Source organism: Monodon monoceros, unplaced genomic scaffold (assembly GCF_005190385.1).
Source record: "Monodon monoceros isolate NGI ecotype Baffin Bay Population unplaced genomic scaffold, NGI_Narwhal_1 Super_Scaffold_2, whole genome shotgun sequence".
Lineage (NCBI taxonomy): Eukaryota > Metazoa > Chordata > Mammalia > Artiodactyla > Monodontidae > Monodon > Monodon monoceros.
The window spans coordinates 82,331,519-82,348,613 of NW_021703776.1; the positions used below are offsets into that span (position 1 = coordinate 82,331,519).

Sequence of the window (17,095 nt, forward strand, 5' to 3'; positions counted from 1 at the left end):
CTGGCTGTATTTGGTATAGAGCTGCAGCTCCCTCTGCTCAGGCCTAGTGACTTAAGCCATTAGACCAAGGAGTTCCTTTTCACCTGAGTGAAGAAAATGAGGAACCAGCTGAGAGTGTTCTAGGGTGAATATCCTTGGTTAGGAAGAGCAGAAGTTTAGAGACTCATAAAGCAAGCAAAAAGATATTGGTCTGTCTCATTTCATGAAACTGTGAATAAGAGATCAAGATTGTCATGGATGATGGTGAACATCGATATTTGAGTTCAATTAATTTCCGTTTCAACTTTTGGTAGTGGCATTGAGCAAAGTTGCCAATTAAAGTGCTGTTAGATTTCAAATTCGTATATGATTTAGCCATTACAGACTTGTGGTTTGGTCAGAGCCCCAAAATTATCTGCGATGATGTCCTTTCTGAAACCCAATCCAATAAGAAAGTAAATTTAAAGAGCAATTTTAAATTAAATAAATTTACGATAAATTAAGAGGAATGACATGTATACACTGATGTGTATAAAATTGATGACTAATAAAAAAAAAGAGGAATCAGATGGGGCTGGTACACCCAGGGGAGTTTTTGGTCTTCTGATCAATATCATAAGGTTTGGTGTAGTGGAAAGAGCTTCGACTCTGGCGTAAACACAGGCTCACATTCTAGTCCCACTTACTTGCTGTGAGACCTCAGGCAAATCATTTGTTCTCTCAATACAGTCATTTGTACTTTCCTAATTTGTCAAATGGGGATAATTATGCCAAATTTTTAAGATTCTTATACTGATTAACAGAAGTAACATAAACACAGGCCTGTGCATAGTAGGCTCTTAATAACTATTAGTTCTCCTCCCCTTATTCTGTTCTTCCAGGCACCTTTTCTCTCAAAATGAAGATTATCCTAAAAAAAAGAATCTACCATTTTATGTTCTTTCTTGTGCTCAACAAGTACTCATTTTTTAAAAGAAAAATCATATCTGGGATTTTATAGTTAGGGAATTTAAAATGGTATAGCTACAAAGAACATGAACAAATCCAAATAATTTCCAAAGCTATTATCTTAACACCATCTATATGGATGACATTGGGGGGAAATACAGAAATGATTCACAACTGAGGGCTGGTTCAGAGGGCTTGTTTTCTAATGGGGAGATCAATATGTAACAATCTATTATGAAGACCAGAGGAAATAAGGTAGAGAGAATGAATTAAAATAGATGTGGAAGGATCTTTGACTTCTGCTGGGATCTAACTAACCTGATTTTTTTTTTTTTTTTTTTTTTTTTTTTTTGCGGTACGCGGGCCTCTCACTGTTTTGGCCTCTCCCGTTGCGGAGCACAGGCTCCGGACGTGCAGGCTCAGCGGCCATGGCTCACGGGCCTAACCGCTCCGCGGCATGTGGGATCTTCCCGGACCAGGGCACGAACCCGTGTCCCCTGCATCGGCAGGCGGACTCTCAACCACTGCGCCACCAGGGAAGCCCCTAACTAACCTAATTTGATTGCCTGATTCCTGGTCCATGCAGCGGTGATTTTCTGTGGCATTGTCAATATGACACTTTCAAGGGTCACATTCCAATAATGGACCTCTTTTCCATTTGCTGACACATCTGTCGGCATGCAAATGTTAACATCACTAACCCCCTTTCATCTTCTATTCAAATTCAAAAATAAATTACCTGTTCTCTCTAGGGTCAAACTCCCACATCCTGGAGATGAGCAATGATAGTAAATTACTGAAAATAACAAGCGGATAAACAAATAAATTGAAATGGTCTCTGGGGAAATGCACGACGCATAATTGTCTATTAGATATACAGCCAGTAGTTTGTTCTCCTACCCTTCTCATCTGTTCCATCAGCCTTCTCAGGAGAATATGTCTCTCCAGCTCCTTTCTCTACACTGGTCACTCTTATCATGCATTAGCCCATAGCATCTTTCCATGATTAATAGGCAGTCACCTCTGTGCAAGATTTTGTTTTATATCTTCTGTGGAATATTTTTATGAATTGTAAAGTTATCAGATTTATCGTGGCATAAAAGTCTCTACAAACTAGCTCCTGTTTTTTCTTCAGCTACATGCCCTGCTACTTCTGACTTCCTGTATACATGTACTTGGTTCTTTGTCATACTGGGCTCCTGGCAGTTCCGTGTTCCTTTTGCTCTGTGAATATTGCTCTATGTACCTAGAAGGGCCACCCTACTTCACTCATCTTGAAAATTCATTCTCCTGAGTCAAGTATCAGATTAAACTCCTCTTCTAGGAAAACTTGCCTAACATACCCTGCTGACTTTATGTCACCATGTTATATGCTGCCACTGAATCTTGAACACATTTCTATTATAAGTACAGGCTTGTATATCTTTCTGTACCTGTGACTGACTATTCCATGAACTATTTGAGAGCAGGAACTATATGGTTTTTTCTACATTTTTAACTCCTGACACTCTAGGAACCCAATAAGTTTCTGATACATAAATCAAAGAATCAATCAGAGTCTATGCCTCCATTAAGGGAGAAAAGCTGTACACATAAAAACAAATCTTTCATTTATTTATTCATATATATATTTAGTACCTTTCTCCCTGTGCCAAATGTTGTACTTGGCAGGAAGAATAAAAGGATGAGTAAACGTGATGCTTGACCTGGAGGAGCTCACTTTCTCATGGAGTAGCAGACATGTGATCCCTCATTTCAGTGATGCTAAGACATTACTGATCATCACATGTGCCATTATGTTATGGACAAGCACTCATTCTAAAGGAAGAATTCAAATCACATCCCCACCCAGTCTCTGTAACATATAGTTGAATGTAGCTTTCCTATTCACTGGGTCCCTTTCAGAAACCAACAAATAAATAATGTGATTCTTTGCCCTTTCATTTGACTCTACTTGGTATGCAACAAGGTCATTATGATTCTGGGGGCCCTGAGGAAATAGAAGACTCCCTATGCCAGTCACACTTTCCACAAAATACAGTTTTTGAAAAAAGCAAGCAGATCACTCGACACCTAATCAGCGACAATCTTGAGATGGAGCTAGAAACCGAATGTCAAAACCTGCGTAAAAAGATGAACAATTAAGAGTAAAGCAGTGGTCTGAGAAAGTCGATTTTCTTGGTGACAGAGCTGAAACCTGTGTTCCCAGTTTGACTAACCCAAGGACACAGAGTGTAGGTTAGGGGCTGCCTGAGCACTTGGCTCCTTTTTTTTTTCTTACCATCTTTATAAATTCCCTCATTGTTTTAGTGGCTCTGTAGTTAATTTTTTTCTAATGAGACTAGGTTAACTAAAGTCATCTGACATGGAAAAGGAGGAGGTATGGTTAAAAAGGAAGCTAATTAGCAAGTTAATTATAGCAGGTAAAAAAGTGCACCGGTTATATAAATAAGCTATTGTTATGCACATGCAAGTTGGGCCTTGTCAAGGGACTTGTTAAGGTTTAGAGGTCAGAGGATCCGTGTAATTAGGTGTTTAGGGGAAAAATAATAATAATAAAAGCAAAACAGCCACCAGAATTAGGAATGGCTGATGAGCCACTAACAGAAATGCCTTATTAAATTGGGCTCTACTGCTGGAGGGGTCGTTGGAGTGCTTCAGGGTTTCCAGGGAAGGCACCACCACCAAAACAACGAAAAGAAAAGCTAGCTGGAACCAGAGCCAACAGAATTGCTGATGAGGAAAGTTTAAAGGCCTAGACACAAGGGCCCCTGGACTGGAGAGGTGGCAGCAGGGCTGGTGATGTCACTATGCTGAGCAACAAGAAGAAATACATTGTCAATGGCAACTCTGGGATTAAAGCCCAGGTGAGGCTAAGCTCTTATTTACCAGTCTTGCTGCCGCTATAGCCACTGTTGTAAAAGGCCAGCTGCTTTTGCCCTCTTTCCTGCTTTCGTCCCTTCTTCTGGCGTAACGTGAGCTGCTCCTCTCCTAAGTTTCTTTCCCTTCCTCGCCTTGATGCCTGTTGGAATTAGGCAATTTTCTCTCAAATGGATAAGGAGGGTTCCCTTAAAGGACTCTCTGATTTCAGATAAGGTAGGAAAGTTAGAGGTAGAATCTACCAGAGTATCCCAACTGGGGTGGGAAGATTACTGTTTTACAAGTAGGAGTGAAAAATGTAATGGCACGTAACTATTAAGGGGAGGTGGGCACCAGGGATGGGTTGTCAGTAAAAGATAAACATTTATTTCTTGGGGCAATTGTATAACTTACTCTATATAAGTGATTAGTCTCTTTTTAATATTCTTCTGTCTTAAAGAAACTTGAGTTCAGTGTCTGACAAGTAAACAAGATTTAGAACCCTATGTCTCTGAGTGCAGAAAGCCTACATAGCCTAGTCTTTAGTGCCAAAAGATAGCCTAAACTCGGGAATTCCCTGACGGGACAGTGGTTAGGGCTCTGCGCTTCCACTGCAGGGGGTATGGGTTTGATCCCTGGTCTAGGAACTGAGATCCCACAAACTGCACAGCGCAGCCAGAAAAAAAAAAAGATATCCTAAACTTGACTTGGGTAGGAGGAAGTACTGTAAATGGAGGGGACTTTATAGAGAAGAGAGCTCAGTTTAAGGTAACTGGTTTGAAATGATGGCACAGCTAGATGGCTACATGGTTTGGTATTGTTGGGGTAAACAGTTGTGTGCCCACCCACCCCATCCTACAAATCTAGAGAAGTAGAGTGACTGGTCCCCTCTAGTGGTGTGTGAGTGCGAGGGGGTGGTACATAATCGAAGGCAGGGTTTGTCTGTTACTCTTTTTTAAAAGTAGGCACTACTGACATTAGTGACTCATTGTGGCCTTTGGAAAGTCAATGACTACTCCTTTTCCTAGATGGGCCTCTAAAAAAGAATAAAGACATATTATTGTCTTGAACAAGGTTGGTGAAATGGAAGCCAGTGTTTTGAGCTTGACTGCTACTCCCCTCCCCATCTTCTCACCCACCTCCTTCCCCTTCCCCACTTTTTTTTTTTTTTTTGCCCTTAAAAATTCTTTTAACTGTAGACTTGGCTTATGGTTACCATATTTACTTAATATTCAATCAAGTACAGACTCTGAAGATAGAGTAAGACTCATCGTTTTGGCACATGGCTGCCTATTATGTGTCAGGCGTTTTCGCCTGAGGATATAAAGGTGAATAAGATACATGGCTCCTGCCTTTATGGAGCCTAGTTTGTACAGGATACAGGTAGATAGTTGTATTCACTGTGATAAGAGAAGTACATGGAAGTTCATCCCATGGAAGTGCATAAAAGGGCACTTTATCTTTTTGGAATAAATTGCTACTTCAGTAAAATAATTAATTTTGCCATTTTTCATTTTGGGAAATGCTTCTAATCCAAAGAATTTTCTTATTGCTGAAAACAATTTGCAAACTCTAAAGTACTACACAGGCTATATTTGTTGTTATAGCTATGAAAATGCTATAAATTCCCCTAAAAGGCATGCTAAGCTAATTTGATTTGGCCTTGGTCTCCTTGTCTGAATACTCAAATGACTCAGTAGTTACCTCTAACTGCAGGAAATGTGGCCGACAGTTGCTGCTTTCATTCTGGTATGCCGTATCTGTGTTCTGCCCATCAAGGAACCATCTTTTTATCATGAAAGGCAGAATCAGTTGTCAGATCTTTGATTTTTCCTGCCTCCATGCCAAATGGATCCACATCTAAGCAATTATGCAAACATTCAATTAGGGAAAAATAAAGAAAGATATTTGTTGAATAATGATATGAGCTTTGATGTGAAGTGTTATAAAGTATCAGTTGAACTTGGAACAGTAGGAAAAAGAGATAAAATTGCAAAAAGATCATGATCAGATATTGTCCAAGATGCAACCTCCAAGAATATTGAGGTTTATACATGTTCAGTCCAGTTATCCACTCCTACATCTGTTATAGTTAACAAATTATCAACCTTGTGGCTTTTAGTATTTTGTGGTACCAAACATTAAAAATTATAAATTAGGGAATTCCCTCGTGGTCCAGTGGTTAGGAATCTGTGCTTTCACTCCCGTGGCCCGGGTTCATTCTCTGGTTGGGCAACTAAGATCCTGCAAGCTGCAGGGCGTGGCCAAAATTTAAAAAAATTTTTTTAATAATAGATTAATTTTTACTATACTTATTAGTACTGAAAAGCTAATTAATGCATTTTAGAAAGCCTTTAAAAAGCTAGAGTGACTACCTGCAAGAGTTACAAGAACAGTGAATTTGTAGGGGGTGGGAGTTGGGGAGCCAGGTATTAATTGAATCACCTGCTGTGTCTCACGGTTTGCATACATTGTTTCATATAACCCTCTAAAACTTTTGAAGTAAGTTCTTTCATTTTTGTTGTATTTACCAGAAGAGGAGGGTCACAAAAACACCTTGATGAACAGCATATAGCTAATGAGTGGCATAACCAGGGTTTAAATGCAGTTCCTGAAAGCTCTGTATGAATAGAAAGCTTTTTTTTTTTTCTATTGTACCATACTATTTCCTGAGAATCTTAAAACCTGAAGGCAGGTCACTTTACCTTTCTGTATCTTGCAGTTTCTCATCTTAGATATATGAAGATTGGAATAGATAGTCTCAAAGATTCTTTCCAGCTTTAATTTTCAGCTAAACTATAGGAAGGATTTCTGAATATGACTCGACTTTCTATTTTAACCGGTACATCCCCTTCTCCCTTTGATTGCAAGAGGTATATAGTCAGAGAGTGGTTCCAGGATTTAAATTTCATAGAAATTTCATAGAAACAGAGTAGGTAAAGAATGAAAAATCATTCTCTCCAAAGAGTCTTAACATTCCAAATGTGGGTTAGTGCAATCAGATCAGCTATGAGGGAAGGTAAGATCCTATAATGCAAGCCTTGAATTGCTGTCTCAAAATGGAGGTTATTTTCCTTTGTGTAACTAGAGTTCTTTTTCTTAGCAGATCCAGTTTGCTGACCAGAAGCAAGAATTCAACAAACGTCCCACCAAAATTGGACGTCGCTCTCTGTCTCGCTCCATTTCTCAGTCATCTACTGACAGCTATAGCTCAGGTGAGGACTGAACGGCTATGGACCCACTTGTGGAGGCTACTTAAGTATGATCAACGGACCCCTCCTGTCTATCCCAGGCTAATTAAGCGTGATCAAACCTATGTTTTGGTATAAACACTTTGATTCTCAGTGGAAATTTGGACCAAAATTCTGGATGGAATCTTTGGATTCCTGTTGGGGATTCAGAGTGGAGCTTAACAGAGGCTTCCTCTTCCAATAAAGGCAGAAGAGGGTGATTAAGGAAATTGAGTTCTGACTTATTCAGAGGGTGAGAGTATGTTGCTCACTGATGACCTTCACTGAGCAGCAAGTATGAAGACTTGTGTTTTTTCCATTCTTTGAAAATAGAAGAGGGGGGTCCCCCTACATCCATCTGGGAAACTTTAATTGCCCCGAGAGACAGTGAAATCATTGTAGCTAGTTCAAGTAAGCCCTTTGCCTTCTCTTCTAAGCTGTGACATTGTATTGTCTGTTACTCCTTCCTTCCTGGCAGTGGCATTAATTCCAATATATGGGCCCTGGGCTTGAGTTATCATTTAATGCCAGATGAATATTAACATGTGAGACCTTCTGTCAGCATTGACCATTTGTTTTTTGTTTGTTTGTTTTGTTTTGTTTTTTTAACATCTTTATTGGAGTATAATTGCTTTACAATGTTGTGTTAGTTTCTGCTGTATAACAAAGTGAATCAGCTATATGCATACGTATATCCCCATATCCGTATCCCCATATCCTCTCCCTCTTGCGTCTCCCTCCCACCCTCCCTATTCCACCCCTCTAGGTGGCCACAAAGCACTGAGCTGATCTCCCTGTGCTATGCAGCTGCTTCCCACTAGCTATTGACCATTTGTTCAACAGTGCCCAGTATACGTCTGATCTAATATGGAGCTATTTTATTTTGCTCTTATGTAGGAATGTGGTAGGAAGCTGAGTGTTTATCCTAGTTACCTCTTCACATTATAAATAGAACATTCATTAGAAAATTTTCATCTTGACCTGAAATTTTGTTTTTCACACAAATAGGAAAGTAGTGTTTGTTATGTAAAGTTGAAGAAAGCTTGTTTGAGACACTTTTAGATTGGGTAGATTGTTATTTACACTTTTTACATTTCTTGTTTTACATTTCCCTCACAATCACATAATGTAAATCCCTAGGGATTTTTGTCTAAAGATACCGAATTTTGTACTTATTCTGCTAAAATAACCAGCAGAATAATAAATAATTAAATTAAATAAATAATTTTCAATAACGGTTGAAAATTGATGAACCAGTTACTGTAACTCTGGAAAGTATAATAGTTGTGCAAATGTGAATTGTAAAAGAGTGTGTACATTTTAGACTCTTGAGTTTGTGCATGTTATCTAAAGATTGATAACTAAATGATAATAGTACTAAAATTTAACTTCAGCTCAATCTCTTCCCTACACATTGGACCCACATTTCCAACTATGTTCCTGTGGAGAAAACCAATGCCTGCCTTCCCACAGAAGTCCCCTACGCAGGGAGGGTACTTACAAAATCTCTACTTACCCAGAAGAGTGCGTTTGTCGCCTTTGAACACGTAGTTGCCTGGTATAGCTCATTGGTGAGTGATATTGACTGATGTCACCACCCTGCATAGATTGGACCTTTTAGGTTGAACTATGTGAAATTGCCATTTCTATAGTAAAAAAAATTATCAACCTTATATATCCATTTAAGGGTACTGAGTTTGGGAGTGTGGAGTCGAAACATCCTGGACTTGGAAAATAACTTAAAGATCAATTATTCAGCTTCCCATTGGATGCTGGAATTGCCTTGATAGCATTCCTGACAAATGGCCATCTGGCCTCTTTGGGAGCATTTTAGATCATAGGGTGATCCTTGCTTGATCTAGTAATTTAGCTCCCAATAAGCTCTTATACAATCCCTAAAATTTAAAGATTTTATTTAGAAATAAAAATCACCATATTTGGCTGCCTGATTTGGAGGGCATCCTACTGTCCTGGTTAACCTCATCTGGATATATTCCAGATTGTGTCCTTTTAAAAATATTATGCCTGTGAATATAATATTCTTGGTATGGTCCAAAATAATCTGTAGTAGGTGTTATTTCCATAAACTCAGTGCTTTTCCAATGAAACCTAAGATTATGTTTGCAGCTGTGTCACACACGCTGTTACCTTCTCTTGTTTCCACATGAGCAATTGTCAAACCCTTTTAAACAGACTGTGGGGGCTTCCCTGGTGGCGCAGTGGTTGAGAGTCCGCCTGCCGATGCAGGGGACACGGGTTCGTGCCCCGGTCCGGGAAGATCCCACGTGCCGCGGAGCAGCTAGGCCCATGAGCCATGGCCGCTGAGCCTGCGCGTCCGGAGCCTGTGCTCTGCAACGGGAGAGGCCACAACAGTGAGAGGCCCGCGTACCGCAAAAAAAACCAAAAAACAAAACAGACTGTGAATGGAGATGCCTACTGCCTATATTCTTGGACTGGGAGTTAGGAGAGACCTAGTTTCTAGGCTTTGATCAGTGTGTAATTTGTTGTGGGATCCTGGAAAACTCTGACAGTCTGAAATGCTCTTAACAGAGGCAATGGGAAAGTTATATGAGGTAACACAGAAAAAGCTCCATACTCATCAAATGAAAAGCCAGGAATAACAAAATTACAGCTTTCTAAATATGAGAAGATATGCAAATGCATGTCAGTAAGAACTTGGAACCCATTTGCAGCATATGTTATATTTTAATTGACTATAGAAATTAATATTGTTAGAGCCCCAAAGACTGATCCTTGGACTTCTTCCCTTCTGTGTTTATCTCTTCCCAAGGGAACTCATTCAGTCTCATAGTTTTAAATACCATATATTGGTGTTTGATTCTCAGATTTTATCTCTAGCCCAAATCTTTCCTCTGCACCCTAGCCCCAGATATTCAACTACCTGCTCAGTCCTTTCACTTGGATGTTTTATAGGCATCTCAGCTCTCCCATGTCTTAGAAACTGAATTGCTGAGTTCCAACCTTGTCCCTCTTCAGTCTATTCTCAATGCTGCAGCCAGATTCATTTTTTAAAATAAGTCAGATCGTATCACTTCTTAGCCCCAAACCCTCCAGTGGCTTCCCAGTCTCGCTCTGAGTAGGAGCTAAAGTTCTCACAATGGCCTACAAGACCCTATACCATCCACCCTCACATTATATTTCTAATCACATCTCTAATTTCCCAAACTTTCCTCCTCCCCTGGCAATTTTGTTCACTCCAGTCGTGCTATCCTACTAACTGTTATTTTGAAACATGCCACGCATTCTCCTGCCTTAAGGCCTTTGCACTTGCTATTTCCTCTGCCTGGAATGCTCTAGGATACACTCACTGGGTATCTTGCCTCCTTAGGTTCTTAACCAAAGATCACCTTCTCACTGAGACCTATCCTCTTTTAAAATTGTACAGACACCCCACACCTATCAAATTTTCCTCCTTTATTTTTCTCCATAGCACTTATTATCATATAACATATAATTTATTGTTGTCTTTCTTCCCTTACCTGAATATGAGATCCATGAGAGCAGAGATTTTTATCTCTTTGGTATTGCTCTCTTCCCACCACTTAGAACTGTGTTTGACACGTAAGAGGTGCTCAATAAATACATATTGGGGAAAGGTGTCCAGAGACATTCTTATACGACTTTACACCCCTGTAAAGGAGTATATACCTCTGATACACTTTCTGTATGTGAAGAGTTAGAAGGTTTATGACATTTCAAAAAAAGATACCTTCCTGTCCAAAGTGCTTGTTTTTCTGAAGATACTTAGAGTCTTACTTAGGCTGTGGCGTACTCTCCCTTCCTAATGATCCTAATACTAAGTTTTGCCGTGCTTTTATTTAGGAACCTCTTCTGGCCTTTTCAACCAGGCTCCTCCTGGGAATCACAGAACACAGAAAAGGATGGTTCTTCAAAGGATGGATCATAACTAGTACCCTGCTAGATGCAGAGGAGAGGCGTTAATTCATATATTCAGTGGATGCTCCAAGACATTAGGGCTTAATTCTAATGGAACCCAGACTGAAAGAGGCTACATCAATCCTTGAAATTATTTTATAAAAAACAAACTTCCAAAAACTCTTTCTCTAAGCACAAAACCCTTAAAAACAAATGAATAGAAGAGACTTTTCTTCAAAGTCAGATCGTTCTCAGTGATATATTTCTGAAAAAGCTGTCTTTGCAGTGAGTTAATTGGTTAAGGATAAGGAAAGAGGACCAAAGTTCCTTAGTTCATAATTGGTTCTTCTAAAGCTTGAAGTATTTTCAGATTTTTCCAAATAACAAAGTTTTGTTTGTCTATATTTTGGTTGCTAACATAGCTTTTCACATATTTCTAGAGTGTTATCAATGAAATCTGCTGCACATTGACACACAGGTCATTACTGTTATTCTATTACCAAATGAATAGATTGGGTCCAAGAGGAATTGCCTGACTCAGAATAGCCTGATAGGACTAATTCAGCCAGAAGTCTGACTGCTTCTTCTCCTAGCAATAACCCACAATATCACAGCTTCTAGGAGGTAAGGCTTAATCAGGCTTGAGCCATAGAACATATGTATGACAGTTCCATGGGATAGATTGTGGATTAGTGATTCACCAAATTATGTTTTGATTCTGAGATACCATGAAACAAGAGAACATCCCATGAAAGAGTTATTTTGTACTTTGTATTACTTTTCTACCTAGAAATTGAACCCTTTTTTTGTGATTATCTCATTTATTCATAAGATTTTTCTGGTGGGAGTTAGGGGAAAGGGAGAGCATGGGGAGAGAGAGGATCTATTATACTCCCTATTTTATGGTTGGATAAATTGAAAATTGGTCACTTAACCAATTAGAGGTGAAGCTAGAGCTAAGGTCTCAGACCTGTACTTCAGTAGGTGATTGTCTTGATTATCGGTTGTTCATTTTTAACTAAATTATGACTCTGGGCTTCATAATGTGCTGACAATTACAAACACTTTAGAAACTGTTCAAGCATGTATATATATATATATATATATATATATATATATATATGTGTATGTTGGGTTTCTCTAAATTTTCCTAGGAAGAATTTTTAATTCAATCTCAACTATTTTCATGAATATGCTACTTTAAATATAGTGGCAGAAATGAGTTATGGATTTAAAAAAAATGTTATGTTAGTTCAGGAATAATCTTTCCACTGTGTTTGCAACAATAGCATTCTCTTGGTCTAAGTGTGTCAGCCATTTTGCATTCACATATTAGTACAGTCTAGACAACTGATACTTTTGGATCTCCCTTGATAACAGGTCTGTATAAAGGGCTCTTTGAAAACAAATCCATTTTGACTCAAAGAAAAAGATTGGTTGAACTAACTATAACCAGTTGACTACTGTTAAGAAAAGAAAATACAGTTCTTTCCCTTTAGAAAGGGGAAGTAGTATAAATAATTTTTTTCTTTGAGTTGGAAGAAAACCAAAAATTTGAGTACTTCTCTTAAGGAGAATTTTAGGGGGTTTTGTTGTTTGGTTGGCTTTTTTCCCCTGACTCGTCCTTAAAAGCTGAAGAGGCATAGGGAGAGGAGAGCTATTCTGGGTAGAGTTAGGACTCCAGTCTCAACCTTTTTCATCACTGCCAGCCAACCACCTGCTGCTTGGGTAGATTAATAGATGACGGAGGTAGAGAAAAAAAGAAACTGCTAAATAATATTGTATGTATGTCATTCCTTTCCCATTCAAAATCCTAGAGCTAAGTAAGAACCCTTAAAGATGTTATATTTGGTATTGAATTAAAAATATGTACAAAAAACAGTAATAATACCAGGTATCATTTACTGAGTGCTTAATTACTTTATGCCAGCATTGCACTAAGCACTTTATGTACATTATTTAATCTTCTCAACAACTTGATTCTGACAAGTCATGTCTGCATATTATATAGTCTGCTTCATAGCACATATTACAGCCATATAGAAAGAAAAACTCTAAATAATTAATTCTGTAATTAGTTATTTCATGTCTGACTCACCTACTAGACTGAAAATCCCATGAAGGCAAAGACAATCGATATCCGTCCTGTATCCCCAGCACTTAGACTGTGCCTGGTACGTAGTAGATGCACAATAAAATTCATTGACTGAACAACTGAATGTGTGAATGACTGAATACATGAATGAATTAACAACCCTATGAAAAAGGTTCTGGTGTCACCTCTACTTTATACCCAGAAGCAGAGACTGAGACTTCAACCAAAATCTCTCTGACTCCAGAACACTTAACCACTGTATTTAAATGGCCATTAGGGAGCATAAAAATCATCATGGCTCTGGAAAAGGATTTTAAATTTCAGGATACTCTGAACGTGAAGACTTTCTTCAAAAGCAACTTTTCTATAAATTTGGATCAGGATTAGGATGGCTGTTATCTTTCTTCTCCCAGGTGATAGAAGCATGGTTCCCCTAAGCCTCCGACTCATAAGCCATTTCTGAGTATTGATTGGTGAAACAGGTGACTGCCCAGGCAACTGTTTCTGGGCTCTGTTGCCAAAGGTACTTTGAGCTCTCACTCACCCTAGGAGGGAGAACCATAGACTTTTTGTACAGATTATCTCCTTTCAAGAACAAAAGTCCCTTTGGGGATTTATTAATTCCCCCACCTCCCCGGGTGCTCATGTTCTTTCTTGTTGCCTCGTGTTAGGACTTTGCTCTAGGGCAGTTTTCCAGCTCCAAGAGAGACACTCGGGCCCCTGCTGCCCAAACATTTTGTAGCACCATGCTTGATTAACTGGGCAAGGTCAGACTTGCCTTTTACAGCCCTCCCAGAGATAGACCCTTTGCTAAGAAATCCCAGAAATGCCTTAATTCTCTGGATATAAGTAGATCAGGAGACCCTAGGAGCTCTGAGCTTTTGTAGCTTTCTCCCCTTAAAAATGATGGAAGTACTTCTTATCTCATTGAGAAATATATAATGCTTTATAGACAGTGCTTTATGTCCCCAACCTTCCTCCCCTCAAAACCTTGAGGACTGCTTAGGAAGAAACTATCCTCAGGAACTTAAACATAAATCAAAGAAAGAGATTACTTCAAATCATCCAGCAAATGATTAGCAACTACAGAATTATATGAAGACTAAAAAGACCTCAGTCAAACATGGGAATGGCAGCAGCCGTAGCTGCCTATTAGCCACAATCAAAAGTCGTAGACCTTCCACCCTTTAGTGTATGTTGCTAAATGGATTAGTCATCAGAGCATTTAATTATACTGAAAGAGGGTTTATCTGCTTCTCTGGGAATCTAAAATGCCTAATGCAGGACCCACTGAGGCCAGCAAGAAGGGAGAGCACACTGAATACTTCATTGTCAATGTCTAATTGGGTCTGCAGGCATAGTTCAGCCTCATCAGAGCCAGTCTTAAAAAAGAAAGCTCTGTTTTGTCAGACAAACACTTTTTGTGTGGTTCTTAATTACTTTCCCATGGGTTCCTTGTTTTCTAGGTCTTATCTGTTCAGTTACTGTACTGAAACACAAATTACATCAGGTGTTTGAGCAGCAAGCAGAGAAGGGTAGCTAGGATCCCAGAAACCCATAGGTTAATCACCATGATCATGCATTAAGAACTTGAACCTATTGCTACAGTGGTATAACCTCTCTCTTTTTTCATTTTCAAGGACTTCTGCATGTTCTGAAGATAAAGTTAGCCTTAGATTCCAAGTTAATGCTACCCAGGGGGGATGTCTTTGGCAACGTCTCTCAGCTTCCTCTTTCTGGCCTGCGGATAGCACTTTCCATGGGTGGTGATTGAGACAGCTCCTTGGTGCCACTTAGGTGCTTGCTTACCAAATGTGTAAATTTACAAGGTGCTGGATTACTAGAAAAGCCTCAGTTCACTCCACGGTTTGGAGTTTTAGAGGAATCCATTTTTTCCCCTAAAGGTATTTTATTTTGTCATTCCAGCTGCTTCATATACAGATAGCTCTGATGATGAGACATCTCCCAGGGACAAGCAGCAAAAGAACTCTAAGGGAAGCAGTGACTTCTGTGTCAAGAACATCAAACAGGCGGAGTTTGGACGAAGAGAAATTGAAATTGCTGAACAAGGTAAGGAAAATAAACACCTTTTCCTCTCAAGCTGCCTGTGTCTTTTTGTCCATGTTAATTCATTTTTACATCCTGGGCTCTAGTAGTTTGTGAAATTTCAGTGTGATTTTGAAGAATACTTATAACAAAAGAAATATGGGCTCAGGAAACACTGTGGGGAGGGAGTAAACTCTAGAGGGTCTAGAAGGAACAAGGAAGTGGGAGAGAGAGACTAGATAAGGGGGACTGGGATATAGGGAATTAAACATTGGACCATTTACCTCTGGAACTCTCTTATAACAGAAAAATCAAGTTTAATGTTTTGATCCCTTGAGAAACTTAATCTAACAGAGAACCTGTTTGGGGAAGGATCTTATCTTAAGAGAGTACCTTTTTCTGTTATTCTTTACCTCTCATCCCTCCTCTCTAAAATTGCTGCATGTGTATTGGGCCTTTTCAGAAATGCCGGCACTGATGGCTTTGAGGAAGAGAGCTCAAGGAGAGAAACCTTTGGCCGGAGCCAAAATTGTGGGCTGCACACACATCACTGCTCAGACTGCTGTGAGTCCTTTTCCTTTCTCTACATAACAATAGTTAATAACAGCCATCAGCTATTGAGGGCTGGCACATGCCAAGCACTAGTTCAGAGCTTAACAAGCACTCATTAACCCTCATAATGGCCATGTAAAAGCACATATTCCTGTTTCCATTTTATAAATGAGGAAGCTGAAGCTCAGGGAGTTTAAGTAATTTGTCCAAGGTTATACAGCTAGTAAACCACAGAATCGAGATTTAAACTTCAATATATCTGATTCCCAAGCTTATTCTTTCTCCAGTCTTCTCCACTGCTTCCCCTTATCTTCCCTTCCAGTGTCATTTCTACACAGCACCTCTGTGTTAGGCTGCTTTCAGCTGCAAATAAGAGAAAACCTGATTCAACCTGGATTGTACATAAGGGAATTCATGACATTACATAGCTAGAAGTCCAGAGGTAAGGTGGACTTCAGATGAAGACTCTCAGGGCTCAGTTTCATCTATCTGTGATTTTCTTGGAGTTGCCTCCTCTCTGTGCTTACTTCATCCTCGGGCTGATAGCAAGATGGTTACAGCTGTTTAAGCCATCCCAGACTGACATGAAGAGGAAGAAGGACCATTTCTTCCTCTCTCCCAAGAGCAAGGAAACCTTTCCCAGAAGTCCTCCAGGGTACTCTGTCATGACACTGAGCAGAACTGGATCACATGCTCATGCCCCACCAGTCCTGGCAAAGGAACTGGGGTTACCATGATTGGTTTAGATCCGTAATTTTCACCCTTGTCAGATTCACTGACCCCTTTTGATTAAAAAATATGTTTTGCAACGGCCCAGTATTTTCTTGAAATGAAATTCAGATATAGCATAGCTAGGTACATATACTTTTTAAAAAATAAATGTAAAATCTTACTGAAATATGAAGGAAGAATAAAAGGAAAGCAATTTATAATAAAATAATGTGTATTTCAATATGTAAGTGCTTGGGTACAAGTAGAGTTGAATAGTCAGATATTTGTACTTACTTATAGCATTATTTGAATGTGAATGCTACAAATGTATATACATAGAAATGTGTTACTGGTTCCATAGCACCAGAGAAATATTGCCAAATTATATAATTTTCTGAAATTATAAACAACTTTTTGTAAATTTCTGAATAACAACAATATCAAAAATATGAGTTTTCTCTTGGTTTATACACTTGTTGCATTCTTGGAAAAACTATTATTGTTTTGTATTAAAACTACAACAATACCTTTGTTGATATGTAAAGTGGAATAAAGTTCTAAACTCAGGTAATTATAAATAGATTTCTCACTCATGTGAACTTTTCATTGGAACACTTGAAAATTATACCAGATATGGCATGGTTTTTTTTGTTCTAGGAGACTGTCCTACACTTCTGAAATGTCAAGATCCCTGGCCCTACCCACTAAATGCTAGTAACACTCCCCTACCAATTACCATGACAACCAAAAATGCCCCCACGGTTTTCCAAAGTTCCTC

General features: G+C 39.1%; 1 protein-coding gene across 7 annotated transcripts in view; it reads left to right on the forward strand.

Annotated features, from left to right (window-relative positions):
* AHCYL2 (adenosylhomocysteinase like 2) overlaps positions 1-17,095 on the forward strand; it is a 172,627-nt gene that overhangs the window by 113,709 nt on the left and 41,823 nt on the right. For 3 of the 7 annotated variants that reach the window (XM_029233039.1, XM_029233043.1, XM_029233042.1), the window contains 3 exons: positions 6,893-7,001; positions 14,935-15,078; positions 15,518-15,618. In XM_029233039.1, the coding sequence (XP_029088872.1) occupies positions 6,893-7,001; positions 14,935-15,078; positions 15,518-15,618 (354 nt within the window). Of the gene's footprint in view, positions 1-3,314; positions 3,795-6,889; positions 7,002-14,934; positions 15,079-15,517; positions 15,619-17,095 lie in introns of those variants that run through there. The other 4 variants (XM_029233038.1, XM_029233037.1, XM_029233040.1 and 1 more) reach the window with 3 other exon arrangements.